The sequence below is a fragment of the Ascidia mentula genome, chromosome 6 (assembly GCF_947561715.1).
Source record: "Ascidia mentula chromosome 6, kaAscMent1.1, whole genome shotgun sequence".
Lineage (NCBI taxonomy): Eukaryota > Metazoa > Chordata > Ascidiacea > Phlebobranchia > Ascidiidae > Ascidia > Ascidia mentula.
In genome coordinates, this window is record NC_138571.1 from 10,156,572 (window position 1) to 10,173,481 (window position 16,910).

A 16,910-nucleotide genomic window follows, 5' to 3' on the forward strand; every position below is an offset into this window, starting at 1 on the left:
AATATCGCCGCGTGCTTGGAATTTCTCGCCAGTCTGGTGAAGCAAGTGTCGAGAACACTTGAGCCCAATAAAAGTTTTCTGTGTCGGCGGGAATTTCGTTGTGATTACCCGGCAAAAGAAAATCAGATTTGCCGAATAATGATCTAGCAGACAGACAATTGATGGAAGTTGTAGGTAGTTATAAGTAGACTTAAAGCATTGGAGATATAGTCGAAGAGTTTGTATGTATATGGATTCCCGTTGAAAATCAATCTCAAGCAAATTCATTCAAGCAAGTTGCCGGTTTCAATTGAAATAGCGAATGAGGTTGACGCAGTTTACTCAACGCAGTTTGAATAGTTGACCCCAGACTGGAGGTAACGATATGGTGTATGTATAGGTCGTTTAAAACCAACTTTGTTTGGGGACACGAGTCCATCGTACCAATGCAGGGCAAAAGGTCATGACTTTGTATGATAAGGTTTTTTTGCATTTTGTAAACATTTTTCGATTAATTACTCAATTGTTTTCTTTCAACAGCGACCAAAAAATACGCTTTTATACTAACGAACTACTGTGTTGTTGCTGCCCTTTTCTGAACTTAATTGTATTCACGGATATTCTTCACTACCCACTGTCAGCAACAAAATCATCAAGCATGAAAGCAACAGCAACCATAGCATACCTTCTTTACTACTACGCCCTTTGCTGCGTAGCATTGCCTATGAACGACGGTAAGTCCCGATACAGAACAATATTTCTACCTCCCACTGATGGAAATAGACTAATGTGTTCTTTGATCTATGCGCAAATCATTGGCAGAATGTCTATTGACCATTGATAGGATTTATATTGACCAACGATAAGCTTTCCTTGGTATATAACTATTGCTCTGCCACCCTATTACGGCTTGAAATGCACTGTCCACCCCTTCCGTGACGTGAATGTCCAGTCTACCCACGTCAGTGTAGAGACGTGGTGACGTGATACAGCAACGGGCCTTGTGCATTGGAATAAAATACCCCGATCGTACTTTAATAGATTTTGCTTTCGCGCAGATTCGCTTTACGATAATTTGGAAGGCGATGACATGACCTTGTCACCAGATGGCGCTAGCGACGATGGATATTACGGATATGAAGGCTTTGTTCCTGAGCTGGAACCAAACAAGTATCTATGTGTGGGAACGTTGATTTCGATCGAATATAACAGACTATGCGATGGCGTAAAGGATTGTGATGATGGAGGAGACGAAGAACCCGCTGTTTGTGACTGTAAGTCAAAGCATTGTTTGTTTTATGTTACAAACCTATATTTCTACAAATTGTTTTGCAACAGTCGTAACAAATCATAAAATTACAACCAAATCGGGTTGACATATATGTATATAAATATATATATATAATGAAGACCTTGTTGTAATATAAACTCTACGAGGTTATAAAAAAAAATTCAAAAACATTTACAGTCTCTGTTTTGCTGTTTAGTGTACGGGCAACTTTCGCGACCTACGAGCACAACCACCCAACCGAGTACAACCACAGTGGCACCGACCACTGACGAGTTTGACACGTATATACCCGACTACTCGGATGTAGTATGCGCAGATGACGAGTTCCAGTGTTCGGCTGACCCTGGAATTTGTCTTCCCTTGAAGGCCGCTTGTGACGGTGAAAGTGATTGCTCTGACGCTGAGGACGAACTGTTCTGTGGTGAGTTGGATTAGAAAGTTTTTAAACTGTCCAATGCTCTCAAAATCTAAATTTGCAACTTTTTGTTTGCTTGATTGAATTCTGAAAGGATAATTTTAGTAAAAGCTCGTTGGAGAAAGTGTTGTTTGCATGCATTTGATAGGCAGAATAGATACGCTTTATTGCAACGCTTGTGTTCAACCTATACGAACACATGGCTTGGCGTATTTGTATGACGAATTTTTGGCACGCCGTATGAGTTTTGCTTTGCATGCTGTCGTCACTCACGTGCCAGAAATTTCGAATAAACGCGCGCCGTGGCGGGATTTCATTTCGTTGGCTTACTTACGCGCGTTTGTGCTGTGCAAAATCAGTTTCGCGGAATGCTTTGTGATGTCACAGTCCAGACACAAGGTTGTGGGATGAGAGAAGAGCAGCCTTTGAAAAAGGTGAGACACTTAGCTGAGCATTGGCACGTCATAAAGAGATCGCGTTTATGACGTGTTATTAACGAATGCGCGCGCGGTTTAACGCGATCAAACCCCGTCACAGCGCGCATGGTTAAAGTGAAGCACATTTGTTGATCATGTTTGTTTTGCATGTTGCTGTTTTTTGTTATGACACTTAGTGCTGAACAGTAGAGTAACCGTGATTCCTTTTCGTTCCAGCTCCTCTCTTGGTGCATCCTGACCTTCTTCCGACTCCAGAAAACCGTCCGGAGGCTCCTACATCTCGTGTTTCAATGAAAAACGCGTTGAAGTCACGTGGTGCGGCCAGCAGTCGCCTTGGCGACAGAAATGCCCATCCGGATTCTTCTTTCCGGATGCCGCAACCTACACTTTTCCAAGCTGTTACTTCTTCCCCTTCCATGACGCCCACAACTATCAGCACGACCCGCTCCACCACTACCACCACGTTTTCCAACCTCATTCCTCGTATCCGTCATAGGAGCACAGCGGCTCCTGCGATACAGATGCCGGAGATCCGTGAGGAGGAAAATAACGCCGGTTTCGAGGCAGTCCAGAGATACATTACAGTGCCTTCGAAAGAGGAGAGTTCCAAGAGAGTTTTCCTGGGCGAGTCAGGGGAAACAAATGCGCATGAACATTATCCCAACCTCCCGTCTCTTAGTGATCAGGAGGCGGAGGACATGATGAACAATGCTCTTGAGCAGGAAATTCGCACCAGACCCGCGCCTTCCGCTTCGGAAAATGCTCTTCCTGCTAAATCGACGCTCCATAAAGCCAGAGTCCGAGGTCTTATGGGTCAGCTGATCAAACAGATGGGAAGACTCATAGCAACCGACCTTGGCAACAGGGATATTGATTTAAACCTGAAAATAAGCAGTGCCACTGATGAAAGAACTATAAAGGGGGAGCCACGTATGACTCTCAGTCTACAGATCGACGTTTGAATTTACATCAAAAGAGTCGAGATTTTGAGTGAGCTAAATTTGCTCGTGAATTTGCGCTGCTGAGTTGAGGAGGCAGAAACGGTTGCTGTACCGACACGGACAAAAACGAAGCAAGACTCCCTGGCGTGCTGGATCTGTATTTATATACCTCATTTACTTTATGTTATTTTTTATTTACCTCCTTCTTCAACTCCTGCGTTATGTTTTTATTTGTTTAAGCCAGAGTTGAACGTCAAACGTTCCTATTATGTCTCTTTTTGTACCAGTTTCGACAGAGCAACAGTGGTTGTTGCTAACAGGGCATAAACGTATGTGGCGTTTTTTTAGCAAAATGTAGCTTTCAACGAGCACTGTTTTTTCTATGTAGTGCACACTGTCCTGTAGTTTGAACAGATTTTTATACGTGTCTACCGTTAACCGCCACAAAGGTAACCCATCTAACCAGCAGACACCGAGGGTATACAATGCCCTACTCCCGCCTTGCTTGGCCTAACCTCAACTGAAGTTGTGCAAATATTAACACACAGGGTACAAACCCTACTGCTCAAAATAGATCAATACATCAAAATTTCCCGTTGTTCCATCGTTGCTGTGTGTGAAAAAACATAAGCACAGCATTTAGTTGGATAACTAGTTGCCAGTTTTACTAATTTTACTGTGCTTGTTATTTTTGCTTTGAAACAAAGCTTGTATTGCAACCCCTTCTCATTCGTTCGTTACCGACCGACATAATTGCTTGTAATGCTGCTTCCACGTCGTCTTGCCCCATGTTACGTCACAACGAAACCCATGTTGCGTCACAATGACATTGGCAAAATCTTTCTAGTCCGAATGACGGTTGCTCAAAACCTGATTTTTCCAGAAAAACGTCTGTTTGTTTCCATTGAACTTTATTTTCTGTTGCCTTGTGTTATTGTTTTTTATTTATCCGACAATTAAAAAGAAACATAAAAAAAACTTAACTTGTCCTTATTTGTGTTAGAAGACGCATTGAAAAAGTATCACCCATTGACGCACGGGTGTACAGCGTTTTACAAAATCCATTTTTGTGGGTTGTTTACGAACCGTTGCAAACGCCCTGTACAATTACCATGGCAACAGGCATTAGGACAAATCCATGTTTTCGCCAAAATAAGCGAGTTCTGGTGCGGATTACATTTGTTATTGTGGCACGGTGGTGCCCGAGATAGACGGATAACTCGTACCACACGACACCCCGTTCCCATGACAACCCGTACAACAAGTCTTTCCCACAATAAGCTCTGGTATGCCAAGCCCATCTGGCTCGGAGAAACGCAAATAGCGGAGATTTTGACTTTCACCCGAATGGGTTTTGACAATGTGTTTTGTTTTGTTCTGAATCTGGCGCCGATGACAAAGCTGCCATTATGCCCTGCTGTTTGTTTTTGGAATGTGACTTGATCAAAGTTATGTGGGCAAGCTCAAAGCATTGGAATGTCGATTCGAAAGCAATGGTGTGTTGCGTAATTTGGTCAATAGTTCGTTTGTTGAAACTTGGTTTAAATTTGAAGATTAAACAGACATTTTTAATAATATAGCAAACGACTTCAGTTCAAGTACTAAGAAACACCACCACTAACTACGACGCTCAGTTGCCACACACCGCGTAAATCCACGCGTTACAATAATACACTAACATGGCCACTATTGTGCAACTTTTTCAATCGCTGTTAGATTTTGCAGCAGCAGACTTGCGAAATACAGCACTTCTGTATTGTGTGTTCAATTCACACGCCCATGAATTCACAATAGTTTTGAGAGATGTGACGTAAACGATTCTTTTATTTCACGTCCATAGAGCGAGGAGCGTCCTGGGTGAATAGCATTTTTATAGGCAAAAGACCACACAGTGAACCAATAAAATGCTGACTCCTTCTAACCGTTAAGTGTGGCGTTGAATATGACTTCGATAAGAATGATGAAACGTGACAACCGTTGTTTGGTTTTATCACAAAATCATCACAAACCGATTTCTGATTTCAAAGTTTTTCATGAAAAAAGTATTCCTCGTGTTTCTACCAAATGCGGGCAAAACTCTAAACGCTGTTTTTTCCGTGAAGACATTTTTGGATAATTATCTCCAAAAGATCCTTCTTATTGAGTTCGCAGCAAATGGGACATTGAAGTCATTTAAAACACACAGTTGTGAGTCTTTTGCGCATAAACTTGAAGCTCTAACTAATCAGCTACTAAAATTTTACTTTTAATCCACAGGTCCGACCAAGAAGGTGATCCGCCCCCCCATCGTTGTTCAGCACGTGACCCCTACAACTCGTGAGCATGTTGCCACGCAACAGAACGCCTCCACCACGTCGTCCAACTCGACCGAAATAGGTAAGTCAATATGTTACGTCGTTACGTCCATCCGCGCCCACGCGAACAGTAAAAAATTGTTGGGCGTTTGGCGATTGTTTCGTCGTCAATGCATTTATCGAATATATCCTTTGTCTGCTTGACCCAGTGCCGAAAGAAGGCCTTGTCACGTCTATTTACTGCTAAGGGGCGCGCCAACATCCCTATATTCGTATTGGTAATTGGGCGTTGATAAGCGTATGTCATGCTATGAATTGTTGTTGATACTACGCCTTGACGGCATGTTGTTGTGAGCGCTCAGTGGTTTGTGGGTTCATTCAACCGAGTTGTGTTTTTTGGTTATAACGTTTCCCTTTCATGCTTTTGCTCCATATGTTTACCCCGTTGTCGTGGCAACGCCATCCGTGCACGTTAGGTATGCCACTGGCCTTGAACCACTATTTAATGGCAGATATGTTTGCTGTTACTACAAATGCGGGCTAATTACGATATAGGTTTGCTTGTCGGTCGTTTCGATGGCGATGCTTGTGGGTAAATATTTTGTGACTTGAGATATTCCCCTTATCACATCGTCTGGAGTCGTGGCTACATGTTTTTCGCCACATTGGAAACAGTGAAAAAAAGGTGTATGGCAAATAATGCACACGGCAACGTTGGTGATTGAGAATAATGTTTATTCGGTGAAACGCCTCACTTTCTTAAAATCAGTTTTACTCAAGAAAACTGGTTTATACTGACTTCGACTCAACGTATGGCTTGGACTTGAACTAAGTTTTTGAAAGGAGTGGTCATAACGAAGGGCAGTACTAAAAAAATGATTTACGGAAATGCTGCTTTTCAGTTTTAGTTGATTTTGTGCGTGGAAATTTACAACCCTTTTACTCCTTTGATGATTCACGCGTTTAAAATAACATCAAAGGCCCAGCGGAGTTGACATACCGGCCTTCAAGCAACGTCGTACGTTACCAAATTCTTTCTTACGTTACCGCCCCATAACGGAAGAAGCCATATCATCTGACATGACGTTCCGGCCTCCCTCGACGTTAACAACGGATATCTGTGACGTCACAATGTGCCATTGATCGAATGCTTGGTTTAAATATCTGTGGGTTATTTGTTAACTAGCAGTGCGCGTGGGAACGACTTTCGATGGAGAAAAGGTTGTTGGCTGATGTGTGGTCAGTTTCATGGTGAGAAACTAGCTTTCACTGGACTTTGGCCTACCAGCAATTGGAATTACACTTTTTTATTTAAAATTTAGTAATTTCTTTCAAGGGTTTTGTTCTGATGTATTGATTTGAGACAAACATGTTTAAACACAAAGTTTCAAAAAATGTTTTCCTAACACCCCAAAAGAAAGATGGCTGTAATTGATCGTAACTCTTGTTGGTATATCAATTACAACCAGAAACGAAATCTTTGAGATACACAAATAGTGAGAGCGTTACCACAAAGGCTCTTCATTGGAAGAATTCCGTGTCGTTAATCAAACCGTGTGGTCTCTGCTTGTAACACATTTTTGTTTTAATTCTACACGATTCTGATACCAGTAAAAGGTCAACATCCCAACGTACAATGGAACGTGTAACGACTACTGATATCCCGTATTCAAACAGCAAATATTTGCAACATATTAATTACCCCTTTGACTTGTTGTGTTGGGAGAAACGCCCTATGTGGCCCTGTAATACCACAACTAAGGCTACTGCCACAAAAGCCAGGTGTATCGTGTTTCAAGGTTTGGGCCACCTCAAAAATTGCGTCACCCTTCTATGAACAGAACAAACGCAGGAGTTTGTTTAGCCAACATAGGCCAGATAGGATTTTTTGACTCACAAATGGGACGGCGATGTTTGTTTTGAAATTACTCAACCAGCTTCCTTCAACAAACCCTCCGATCGTGTGAAAGTTGAATTACGTCATTAAAGGAGGAAAAAATCTCAAAAAATTGTGGTGTTTCCACGTTTTCACCACATTACCTTGTGTCCCAATGAACTAAATGTCAATTCTGGTAAAAACCTATTTTTCATTTACAAGGGCGTTTCGTTTGAGATTGTTTGTAAGCAAATATAAAAAAGCACCCAAAAAACGGCTGCCCTACGTTATTTCCCCACAAGCCCTGGCTTTTTCGGATTTAAAACGCTCAATTATTCGATGGCCAGTTTCGCTTGTACCATGTGGGCTACGAAACCTTAACATCGTATCGTGGTAAAGCCGCGAACGTTGTTCTTTAATTCTCATGAGAGATGTCCTTTTACGAACTAAAAAGTTCAACGTGATATCGAAAAACTGATGTCGTTACATCTCCACGTCGATACACCACCTTAAAACCTCCACAAGTCAGCAAACACACGCTGATGCACACACCTAATTTCGCTCATAGGTAGGGCTGTATGTGTAACAGCAGGGTGCGGCAGACAACATGGTTTGTACAAGTGCTGACCGCCGCTATAGATTATCGTCAGGCCTTTTAGTTTTTGCCACCGACATCACCTCAAACTTCCTGCAAGCAATGCGTAAACGTGATAGGCGTTGCTTTTCGTGGTGTAGGATTAGGTAATTTTCGGTTTAAAATCGCTGTTTAGTGCATTTTGTAATTTAAGATAGTGTACATAAACTTGTAACTGCAGTTTCCCGCCTTGTAAAGTTTGTTAAAATAGAAACGTTATTTCCAGGTTAAAACCTGTCAGCTTTATTACTTAAGACAATCGGATTTCGTGTTTAAAAGCAACCTCACTGACCTGTTTAAATAGAATCGTGGTATAAAGTGTAAGAGGTGAAAATCGACAATGGCAAAGAGAGTGTTTCCCAGAATCCATCATAAAGAATTTGTTAAAAGAACACAGTTTAATCATTCATGTGCTGACAAAATATCCAATTGAATTTATAAATACGTGACGTGATGTATATTATTTTCTTTGCCGGAAATGCGGTTCACGTTTATTGTAATGGCTTTACTATTCTTTCCGACCTAACTTTTTATATAGTTTTTCTTTGTTTAAAATCACTTTCCGTGTCAGCTTGCGATCAATACCCAGTAAACCACATCCTGTTGTGAGTTAACACAGGCGACCAATAGTTTTTGAGTTTACAGAAATGTCACGTAAAGTTGTCAAAACAGGAGTTAAGTCTTTCCATCTGTTGAATGAGCTTTATTGCCTGGCGTTATGGAGAAAGTAGCAAAGTTTTTCACAAATTTACAAAAAAGTGTTGAAAATCCTGCCTCAAAATGCCTTTTAAAACACATCACCACACTTTACCCTTGAAATCGCAACTTTAGATGGGCCAAAAATAACTCTAACCGGAATCATTGCAGTTACCCAATCACGCGTCGTCACGGGTTTTTTCACATCAATGCGGCGTGACGTAACACCCTCGATGAGGTCACAACGGTTTGAAAAGTGATTCGCATCGCGTAGGTTCGAAACATTTGGATCGCGAGATCGGAATGCAATTTATTTTGCGTAAAACGATCGGAATTTTGAAATTTTCCTCTTTTTATTGTGATGAGGTGGACGCGCGTGCTAGTTGTGACTAATGATCAGCGCAGAGCCGGCAGTGGTAGATTATTTACTGATTCTTACTGAAAGCCGAAGTTTTTCATTGGAAATCATCACGTTTTGACGCAAGGCAAATAGAAATAGACCGAATAGTTTTGCCTGGCAGAGGCCTGAGCCCATTTCTCAACTTCAAATTTCGATTGATTAACGATCCCCAGCACCTAATTATAAGTCACTCCCTTCCAGTTTAAACTGCGGATTAGGGAACCGCAAACCTATATCCACACCCAGAAGCATTCCCCCCAACCCCAAGTGTGTGTGCATAATACACAAAAGATCGTGCTCAACCAGATCCTGGTATCAGGGTAAATACGTTGGAACTGTTCATGATTCTGTCCCACGGTATTGTATGTCTGCAACCTTGTCCGATGCGCAACCTGTATCTTCTTGGCACCGCCAGCCTTCTTTCATGCCTGCGGCTCAAGGTGTATGGTTAGGTTTGACGGTTATGCGAGTTTGAAGGCATTTCTTGGTGTACTTTTCCCGCCGAATGATTAGATTTGCGGCAGGTTTTGCACGCCGGCCTGCGTGTACACTGTTATGAGTGATACAACCTGACAACACGTACCTAGGTCGGATAGCTGTTGTGCGGCTATCTGAACCCAACACTTGCGTTACAAAAAATGCTTTCCCGTGCTTCAAACTGTGAAAACTAAAATATCTTTCAGAACGGTGCGAAATGGATTAAAATGTCAAAATAACGACATAGTTTTAATGCAAAGCCCAGGGTTAGCATATGAACATATATAGTATGCTTCGAAACACAGCTGCAAGGTCTAACTTTATTGTACGAGGGAGGCACTCTTTTGCATGTGTTTACTCTGAGCTAAACCTTTCAACGATATAATGTTTTGACACGATCGATCAGCACGCCCACGATATTCGCTTACGACGTGTAAAACCATAAAACAACTTCACGTGGTGCAATATACCGGCCACATAATTTGTGATCCAATAATCTTGATACACAAGCTTGTGTTGTCAAGCAAAACGCTATTTTGCGAACCTAATGCCCTCGTCTCTGCATTTTTGTTCATTATGTGGCTCAGCGGGGGACTACTAGCACTGATGATCGACGCAGGTGTGTATTAAACGTTTGTTTATCGTGGTAATCAGCAGCATCTTAGTTTAGACATTTTAATTTAGGGCACAACGCAACAAGTATTTTGTACCTAACTATATTAGGAGTCGGGAATTTGTCAATTGTCGAATCGCCGTTAGTTTTCCTGCTTTTAACTAAACCTATTAACGTTTTACATACAAATGAAGTATAATTTCACGGCCTCATTGGCACGCAGACAAAGGCAGCATCGGATAGAACGCTTCTTAGCAACAAAATACCACAGTGTGATGTAAAACCCACGTAATTACTCCATGTGATACCCAAACGAGTCCAATTTTCTGTCTACGTCGGGGATGACACCGGGTTGGTCAGGTGTCAGTCACGGGGAAAAGGTGTTAATGGGACTGAAAACAGGCAATTATCTGCTGAGAGTTCGGGTTCCTGAATACATCAACCCCACGTATTTGCTAGAACTTATTTTTCTCGTTCCTTTTCCATATACTGGGAAGGTGCTTTTAAGTTGCTAAGTTTTCCAGGAATATACATGATCTATAGATCAGATTTGCCGTACTGACTAAGCAGGGCGTGGCGTGATATAAATGTTTTCAATATTGTTTCCTTGCTATTGAATCGCGTAGGCATAAAAATTAACAACTCGTCGCCCCTTTCACGCCAAGTACACCCTTCTTGCTGACGTCATAGTCATCACACAGTCAGTTTTTGACGTCAAAACGTCGTTTCACGGTTGAGTTATTCCACTTCTAGGTACGTCCATGTTGGTTTTGGCGGCCACTCCGGACTGTAGGGTGCTATAAAAAGCAACTTTCGCCGTCTGACTTCGTACGTTTCATGGGTTTTATGACAAGTGGGTGGGTGAAGGTGTATTTAAACACCTGTGCGAAGTTGCCAACCATTTATATGCGTGCTATATATAGTATATATGTCGCTTTTTTCTTAGTGTGTCGTGGAGAGCCCGCGCTTGCTCCTAAAGGAAGCCTTATTATTGTTTTTCAAGCGTCATCCATTTTCATTCAGTGCGCTAATGGTTCGCGTATCATACCGAGGTGTTTTTTTCTTGCGTCTATGGAATATTTAAACGCGCCTATGAATAGAACAAATTGCCAACACTAAGTATGTTGATTGGTGTTGTAATGACCATCCTCTGACACTGTTGTCGTCAATTATTCGGCGTGGAAAACCACCATTACCTACTGCTGCTAATTTGGCTATGGGAGTTCTCGTATCGAAAGTGGGAAATTTTGGCTTTGTTATGACGCTTGTATTGTGTTTAGTTCATTGCACAAGCAAACGTTTTTCAGGTCATTGTTTCGGTTTAATTGTGACCGATTTCAATGTGAAAAGTTCATCATGAAATCGGCAGTGTTTATAATGAACATAATTGCTCTTTATACAAAAATATGGGTGCAGTTTCGCTACAATAAACGCAAAGCGCGAAAAATTACCTAGGGGATAAATGCCAGCTAAAAAAACGGTTTTGCTGATCTGCGTTTTCCCGTTTCAGCCACGAGTCACCTCAGTTCAAATGAAGCGCAACAAACCGTGACGAGCCCTGCTACGATTTCGCCAGACGTGGGAGTAGACCACCAACCTCAAGTTCCAACATGTCGATTTCCAATGGAGTTCCAATGTCGGTCACACTTCGGTGATTGTGTACCACGTCAACTGTTGTGTGACGGTTATAACGATTGTTGGGACGGATCAGACGAACTTGGCTGTGGTAAGTTGCTGCAAAATGTGTACTGTATGTGTTGGGTTGGGTATATGCCAGCACTTTTTTGCTGGAACAATTTACGTTGTTTATTTTGTTTGGGCATCAGTGCTTCTTCGATTAGAAGTTTCCTATCTTTCTTTGATAGAACTCTCATTATAAACAACACTATATGATTACAAATATTCAAGTAACAACACTGCCCTTGGAATGTCCGATTTTCTAGGACGCAATCACTATCGCACATAAATTAGGTTTTGTATTATGCTCAACAGTACGTACTATAACGGCACTTCCAACGCAAATGAAAACTACTCAGTCGAGTCAAGGCACAAAATGGGTGGGCGGACGCACAACACCGTAATTTGATTACTTGGGCGGAGTTCTCAGGTTATTGGCATTATGAGACTCTACCGTGACATTTTGCCCCCTGTGTCTAAGGCGGTGTTAGACGTAAGTTAGTAGTGAACGGACAATGCATTGGTGCTACGAGTGGATACGTGTCAATATATTGTTCGGCCTTATTCTTGCCATATATATAACTACCATACTTCATGCATCATAGAATATCAGAACACAACCCATTATATTTTCATGAAGGTTGTGGAAAAGACCAGTACGAGTGCATTAACGGACAGTGCGTTAGCGACACCTACCGGTGCGATGGATACAACGATTGCGGAGATTTTAGTGATGAAATTATCGGGTGCGTGTTCATTCCTGAAAACATTCACGACAAAAGACCAACTTTACCCACATCAACGTCATCAACCACGTCATCAACAACGTCATCAACAATGTCATCACCAACGTCATCAACAACACCATCAACCATGTCATCAACAACAACAATGTCAACAGTGTCAGCAACAACATCTACAACGACAGTAGCAACAACGAACGTTAAATTGCCAACTGGTCTTTCTTCCGATATTTACTTGGAGGAAAGCAGTGTAATTCTGCCTACTGTCGTCACCACAACGTATCCAGATTCAGAAAATGACACGGACTCTTCGGAGATTTCTACCCACCAAGACACGTTTGTGGCTTTACGGACTTGCCCCGAAGAAGAGATTTGCATAAACGGTGGAAAGTGTGTTGTTGAGGATGAAAGAGCGCGCTGCAAATGCCCACTCGGGTTTATTGGTAGGTTCATTTACTCATACATAAAATGTAATTACCTATTATTTGCCACTTGTCTTATTTACCCAAAGTAGGCTATAGCAATTGGTTAAATATTTCTCTCATAAGTTATAAGCACTTGGTCACGTAAAACGGAGTTTGGAGTTTTACACTTGGGTTTTCTACAGCGGCAGCACAAACTGTATTTAGCGACGACTTGAATTGTAATTGGATTTTCTTTTACTCAGGTTCAATTTGTGAGATCGACGATTGTACAATTGGGAACGTTTGTGGATCAGCAGCATATTTTTTGCCCTGTATTCCCACCCTGGTCGTAAGTTTATGCGCAATATCGTTTCTGCATTGGTTCCAGTAGCAACAATTCGTCCTTTTCAGGTTTTACATAACGGTGCCTGTTCATTTATTTATCTGTTTGCTATGCACTCAAAAAATTCACGCCTTATTCTTGCTTTTCTTACTGCTACTTCCAACAAGTTGCTTCTTATACAAAGCCCTTCCATTTTTCGTTTTAAAATTGTTTTTTTGTTGTCTTTTCGTCAAATCTTTCCTTAGTTACACATCTTTCCTTAGTTACACATTGGCCAAGAAAATGCAACATGAAAGGCAATTGTTAATTAAATTAGCTGTTCTTGTTTGCCAGTTTATTGTATTGCAAGTCATAGCATTTTGACTTTTGTGGTGACGTCAATAGCAATTGTGGTTTACTTTTTTTCCGATCTTCGCTTCATGTCACAAGCACTTAGATAGTTCCGGTACCATTTACTGAATAACTTCTCATTATAAATTGGTACAAAATCAACCACAAAATAGTACAATTTATGCATTTACTTTATTCATATCATATATATAACTGTGCTGTTCACAGAAATTTTCATGTTTTCAAGCTGCTGGCAGCATTTTATGTTACTCACATGTTCGCTGCTTTATTTGTGCGCTACTGTTCCTAAATAAACTATACACTGTGGAGTGCGGTTAATTTCCGTTTTCATAATTTGAAGTACTACATTGACAGGGATTTTGCAAAAATGCTCCTAAAGTGACAGCTATTTGATTGAATTTGATTAAAGGTGCAACTTTTTTTTTACAAATTATTATCCAAACGGTTTAGAACTATTTTCAGAAATCAACACCTCCATAAATTTCACATTTTCATTTTTTTCTTCACTCGAAACTTTCGTGCCCTTTTAATCTACAAAATTATAACAATTGCCGAGGGTTCTTAACTGAGAACATGTACTTCAGTTTTGAAGTGCCGGTAGCAAAAGTTTGCCATCGATTTTCAGAGCGGCTACCGATCCAGTTAGGACGTCCATGCACTCACTTTCCCGATGGATTCTAGACCACTTGAGCTGTCCAAGAGCTCTTTGCTTAGAAATTGGAGACAGATGTTTCATTGAGTTTCTTTCGCTTGTAATCCGGTAACCAAACTCGCAAAAGTTTGATTTTCAAGGGCAGAAGAGATGCCATTGCATTTGATTTAGCAGGCGCATGTAAAATTTCCTGCTTTCTAAACGCAAAAACCATTACAGGATGTAAAGAAATATTAGTCTCAGTGCAGTTTTATTTGTTTGACCATGACGTTTGTTACGCAATAAAACAACAATGGATTCGATTCATAGAATGCAGACAACAAACTTGAATGTGTTTTGAGTTTTTTCGCTTTGTTTTTGTTGCTCAGCTGCCCTAAAAAGAGGTACAGAAGCGGCTAAAGGCCGTTCAACTTGGTACAAGCCAGTGTTGTTCAATTCTGAACAAGAAACATGGCCGAAGTATCAGATCCAAGGTAATCTTAGGTAGTAGTATAAATTATATTGCCAAAAAAACGCATAGCATAGTTTTTTTCTGTTGCATTATTATTGTCTGCACAGATTATGATAGCGAATGTCTGAGTATTCCTTACGTTTCTTAGTGCTAGATAATGGTCGCATGCTGGTATCAGGGTCATTGGGAAATTAGCATAGCTTTAAATTCCCCCCCCAAAAAAACGCCAATCTGGCAACAAATATAGTGAGATTTTAAGCAAGGTTAAATTTGTTTTGCGAAAAATAACCAGTTTGGGAATTCGTAAACTCATGTTAAGCCAGTGTTGCCATGTACATTGCCACTATGTAAATGGCATTTAGCCTACCTTAAACTCAATACCTTTCACAAAATACTGCAATGCAAAGAAAATCATTGTGAATACACAAAACCACTTTTGGTGCAGATGGGACTTCCTGCAGAGCAAAACGTTGAAGACCCTCAATCTAAAAATAGACAAATGGAACAAAATGATCCAACAAGAAGAGTTGAAAATCCTTATTCAGGAATTTCTAGACAAATCTGACGTCATTGGAATGGTGATATATGCGTCACCTAGTGGTCAATTAACCCCTAGCTACGAATTTCCGAATACGATCAAACAAAAAGGCATGTACACATATGCTCTTTACTGTAGTGAAACATATACCATTTAAAGCTGTAGACTTTGGGGTAATTTTTGTGCTGAGTCAAAAGTAGTGTTTAAATGAGAAACAAAAGTATTGTGAAAACAAGTCACTGGTTTTCAAACGATCACTTCATGCGATATTTTGCTGTAGGCACGTATTTCGTGAAGAGGGAAAAGGTAGCGGTAACAAAAGATACCATAAGAACGAAAGTAGTCGTTGGAGACGTCTCACAAATTCCTCTCCAACATCTCTCTCCCATGATTGACGAGGTAAAACTGCAATTTCCTTTGCGGAGTGGTGAACAGCCAAAGCAATAATGCCTTGCTATAATATGCCCCTTTTACCTTTGTTTTTTTGCCAATATTTTCCAAAAAAAGTGTTGAGTGTCTTCTAATATGAAAACTAACCTTTGTTACAAGGTATAAACCTGCAAAATTATGTAACTTGTTTCTGTACACGTATTTTTGTTTTGTCTGGGCACCGACCACGATTGTCAGCGTCAAGTTAAACTTCACATTTTTAAATCATGTGACATTCGTTTCATTGATCGAAGAAATTCGCATTCGTTTACGACGTGATGCTTAAAATTACCTGATTATCATTACAGATGCTTTCACATCTTCTTTCTAATGACGACAATCACCAACGTTGGCCACTTGTCGTATCTGATGACGTAATACGTCATGTCCACAAACTCAAGAGCAACGTGTACGTGGTGGCCGGTCACGTGAAGGGAAAAACCCTATTACCTTTGCCGGTTGGCTCGGAGAAATTGGAAAGCGAGAAATCTAACGAACAAAGGTAGCTGAAACCTGTAATGATAGGACTTTCGCTGCTTGTTTGTCGCGAAAAGGTACACAACTACACAAAAAAGCAAAGGTTTTTTGCTTTTCTAAATAAATATAAAATGTTTGAAACCAAGTGTTTCTGATTACCATCAGTCGGTTTATTTTTAAAATACGATAAATCGATTTCGCCTACAAAACATCATCAGTTTCTACAAATAAAATGCAATAAAGTACTCGAAGCTACCTGTACACAAAATACGCAAGCAAACACAGAAATAAATATAAAATCATTTCTTATTCGGGCCTCTGCGTATCATTTAGGGCTTTTATGGCGAATTGTTTTCAAATTCAAGCAAAACTAAATAAGCAAAACAGTATCAAAGCAATCCGCTTGAGGCGACAATGAGCCGAAACTCCAATCAATACCGGTTTTTTCCCTATTTACCTAACCTCTGTCCTCTGCAGAGCTGTGTTGCACGCAATCGAGACAGTGGTTATAGAATGGAGTCACCAAGTTCGCGATGTGCTGAAGCAAGATTCGGCGCAGGCGTTACTTGAAGGTCACAATCCCGGGCCAATAGTGGAAATCGCTTTCTGGAATGCGAAGTGTAACAACTTGGAATGCATTTACACGCAGGTGCGTAGCAAGTAGAATAAGTCGTTGATCGTAAAGTAAGTTGGCGAATTAAAAATCTTACCAGTTCTACCTGCTACAGCTACAAAAAAAAATTTTTGATTAAATTTTGGGTGATATCTTTCATGACAAATAACACATGTGAA

At 40.8% G+C, this 16,910-nt stretch overlaps 2 protein-coding genes across 3 annotated transcripts in view; both read left to right on the forward strand.

The window, feature by feature from the left end:
* Positions 1 to 498: 498 nt before the first annotated feature.
* Positions 499 to 13,880, forward strand: LOC145906111 (uncharacterized). 2 transcript variants are annotated; one of them, XM_082993512.1, is made up of 7 exons: positions 499 to 713; positions 1,038 to 1,253; positions 1,467 to 1,691; positions 5,320 to 5,439; positions 11,564 to 11,779; positions 12,371 to 12,916; positions 13,141 to 13,880. In XM_082993512.1, the coding sequence occupies exons 1-7, from the start codon at positions 638 to 640 to the stop codon at positions 13,266 to 13,268; spliced, it is 1,527 nt and encodes a 508-aa protein (XP_082849638.1). In that variant the 5' UTR covers positions 499 to 637; the 3' UTR covers positions 13,269 to 13,880. The 2 variants fall into 2 exon arrangements, with proteins under 2 accessions (XP_082849638.1, XP_082849639.1); XM_082993513.1 differs by lacking the exons at positions 5,320 to 5,439; positions 11,564 to 11,779; positions 12,371 to 12,916; positions 13,141 to 13,880 and adding an exon at positions 2,339 to 4,032.
* A 708-nt stretch (positions 13,881 to 14,588) lies between these two features.
* The window catches only part of LOC145906099 (dynein beta chain, ciliary-like), a 56,331-nt gene continuing 54,009 nt past the window's right edge, over positions 14,589 to 16,910 (forward strand). The window contains exons 1-5 of the mRNA XM_082993483.1: positions 14,589 to 14,696; positions 15,120 to 15,322; positions 15,493 to 15,611; positions 15,950 to 16,143; positions 16,596 to 16,767. Of these exons, the coding sequence (XP_082849609.1) occupies positions 14,674 to 14,696; positions 15,120 to 15,322; positions 15,493 to 15,611; positions 15,950 to 16,143; positions 16,596 to 16,767 (711 nt within the window). The 5' untranslated portion in view covers positions 14,589 to 14,673. The remainder of the gene's footprint in view (positions 14,697 to 15,119; positions 15,323 to 15,492; positions 15,612 to 15,949; positions 16,144 to 16,595; positions 16,768 to 16,910) is intronic.

Excerpts from the sequence above, each read along its gene's own strand:
- LOC145906111 (XM_082993512.1), top strand. The coding sequence starts at position 638 with ATGAAAGCAACAGCAACCATAGCATACCTTCTTTACTACTACGCCCTT. Across the intron at positions 1,254-1,466 it reads AGAACCCGCTGTTTGTGACT|TGTACGGGCAACTTTCGCGA; the intron begins GTAAGTCAAAGC and ends TTTGCTGTTTAG. Across the intron at positions 11,780-12,370 it reads ATCAGACGAACTTGGCTGTG|GTTGTGGAAAAGACCAGTAC; the intron begins GTAAGTTGCTGC and ends ATTTTCATGAAG.